The sequence below is a fragment of the Microtus ochrogaster genome, chromosome 10 (genome assembly GCF_000317375.1).
Source record: "Microtus ochrogaster isolate Prairie Vole_2 chromosome 10, MicOch1.0, whole genome shotgun sequence".
Lineage (NCBI taxonomy): Eukaryota > Metazoa > Chordata > Mammalia > Rodentia > Cricetidae > Microtus > Microtus ochrogaster.
The window spans coordinates 54,499,326-54,501,849 of NC_022016.1; the positions used below are offsets into that span (position 1 = coordinate 54,499,326).

The 2,524-nt window shown below is 53.3% G+C and overlaps 1 protein-coding gene across 1 annotated transcript in view; it reads left to right on the top strand.

Annotated features, from left to right (window-relative positions):
- Hcrtr1 (hypocretin receptor 1) overlaps positions 1-2,524 on the top strand; it is a 7,780-nt gene that overhangs the window by 4,053 nt on the left and 1,203 nt on the right. Inside the window, exons 6-7 of the mRNA XM_005353161.2 lie at positions 22-248; positions 1,230-1,351. Of these exons, the coding sequence (XP_005353218.1) occupies positions 22-248; positions 1,230-1,351 (349 nt within the window). The remainder of the gene's footprint in view (positions 1-21; positions 249-1,229; positions 1,352-2,524) is intronic.

Sequence of the window (2,524 nt, forward strand, 5' to 3'; positions counted from 1 at the left end):
TGTGTGTGTGTGTGTGTGTAGATCCCCGGAACGACATCAGCCTTGGTGCGGAACTGGAAGCGGCCCTCAGAGCAACTGGAAGCTCAGCACCAGGGACTGTGCACAGAGCCCCAACCCCGGGCCCGAGCCTTCCTGGCTGAGGTGAAGCAGATGCGAGCTCGGAGGAAGACGGCTAAGATGCTAATGGTGGTTCTGCTGGTCTTTGCACTCTGCTATCTGCCCATCAGTGTCCTCAATGTCCTGAAGAGGTGAGGACACGGGGCAGCCATGTGGGGAGGGGAGGGGCTTCGGGGTCTGAAGAAGACTCCCGTTCACTCCACTCCTCTCCACCCCGGGCCATATTCATCTCCTCTAGGGTCACGTGGGGATATCAGGCCTCCTTCCAAAGGCAATTGGGAAGGCCCCTTCTCCACGCCCTTGGGTCCCAAGTTCTAGGGTGCCTGACTACAAATGACAGACGAAAATCTCTGTCTTCATAGAGGCTACACTCCAGTGAGAGAGAAGGAAAAACCAGTGTGTATGAGGCAGTGAGGACTATGAAGGAAAAGGAAATGCCGGAAGAGGGCAGAGTGTGATGGGGGAGGGGTTGTCTCAGATACATTGTTGTTGCTATTTAAGGCTTCTCTGAGAAGCTGGGAGGTGAGTGTCTATGCTCTCAGCACTCAACAGGCCAACGTAAGAGGATCATGAGTTCAAAGCCAGCCTAGGTTAGGGCCCCGAGAAGAGACTTGGCAGACACGAAGAAGCAAGCATCATGGGATGGGAGAATACCAGTTAGGCAGAGGGATACAAGGACAACAGACGATAAGGGGTCAGGAGTCATCAGTGGAAGGTCATGGAGCAGTGGACAGCAACCAGCCTGGTTTCGGCCATATCCGCACTTGTGGGATCTGGGGCGTGTACTTCTCTGTTTATTACCTGGAAACAATGGGTGCTGTCCATGATGTCTTATTTCTGTTGGGATGGATGAGAAGGTAAATGGGATGGCTCCAAGTGATCAGAAAGGTGGAGATTGAGAAAATCATATTCATCGCTGTCCCATTCTGGCCAGAATCCATGCTTGGATACCCAAAGTTGGTACCCAAATTTGTGGTCAAGATCTCAAACCAAGTGCCGCAAATGGGTGGTATTGATCACTGGGGACCCTTAGACTTTCTAGCTAGAGTTCTGTGGGCACTCTCACCCTGCCCACCTGTCGTACTTCTCTCCATCTTTCCCACTGGCATTAGAGTGTTCGGGATGTTCCGCCAAGCCAGCGACCGGGAAGCTGTCTATGCCTGCTTTACCTTCTCCCACTGGCTGGTGTATGCCAACAGTGCCGCCAACCCCATCATCTATAACTTCCTCAGTGGTAAGTGGACCATGCACGCAGTAGCTCAGGGTGGCCATGGTCCCTTGATCCATCTCAGGCTGGTAAGAGAGGATGTACCTGCTCGCTTGCTCTCTCTCTGGGTATCCTCCACTCAGGGGAAACTCGAGTATACTGCCCTGGCTAGGGGCCCTAATCTAGGGCCCTAATCTAATAGCACCCAGAAGGCAGTCTAACCAACCTGCAGACCTAAGAGGAAGGGCAGGACCTGGGCCTCCATCCCCCATCCAGGCAGCATGTGCAGTAAGACTTCCTATTAGTTCCTTTCTGGCTGGTGCAGACAGCAATCTCTGTTTCTAGAGGGAGCCAGGCCCGAGAAGAGGACCCTGGAGGCTCTGACTGAGGGTGATTGTATAATCTAGCTGAGGGATGAGGGACAGTCAGCCGTAGAGACACAGGGTAGGGTAGCCATCTTGGCTACCCCTGGAGTCATGAGCCTCAAGGCAAATATCTCTCCTGGGAGTCTGGGCCCCCTGGCCCATCCCCACCACATTGTCCTATACTCCCGCTCACGTCCTCTGCCTCCCAGGCTCTTTCAAAAACAATTAAGATGTTTGAGAAGGTGCAGAGGTCCCTAGTGTTACTCAACCAAGGCTTCCTAGCTGTTTCCCAGCCCAGAGGACAGGATAGAAAAGTGGAACCCTACAGAGGAAGAACCAGGCAGCCATCCAGGTGCACACGGCATGCCTGGCCTTTGTTTGCTGAGTATCTGCTGTGTGCTCGGCCCTGAGCTGGATACTAAAGAATGGCAGACTGGGGACATGATTGGGGAGGGTTCAGTTTCTGCCCCCCAACACATATACATACATATACAAGCTGAATGCAGTGCCGTGCAGCCCCTCTTCTCCTACTCTGCCTTCCCCTTTAAGAGATGGTTTGGGGTTAGATCCCAATGTCCAATTTCCAGCTGAGTGGACTTGGGCAAACCATATCCTTCTTGCACATCTGTGATGCGAGACACAGCCTTGGGGGCATGGGAGATGTTTTAGGGGATGAGGTCTGAGGTACTGGCCTAGCCCCTGGTGCAGTGTGACTGCCACCAGCAAGGATTGCATTAGACAGAGCTGGGGTGGTTAGCCACAGCATGAACCCTGAGCTACACACACACACACACACACACACACACACACACACACACACACACACACACACACA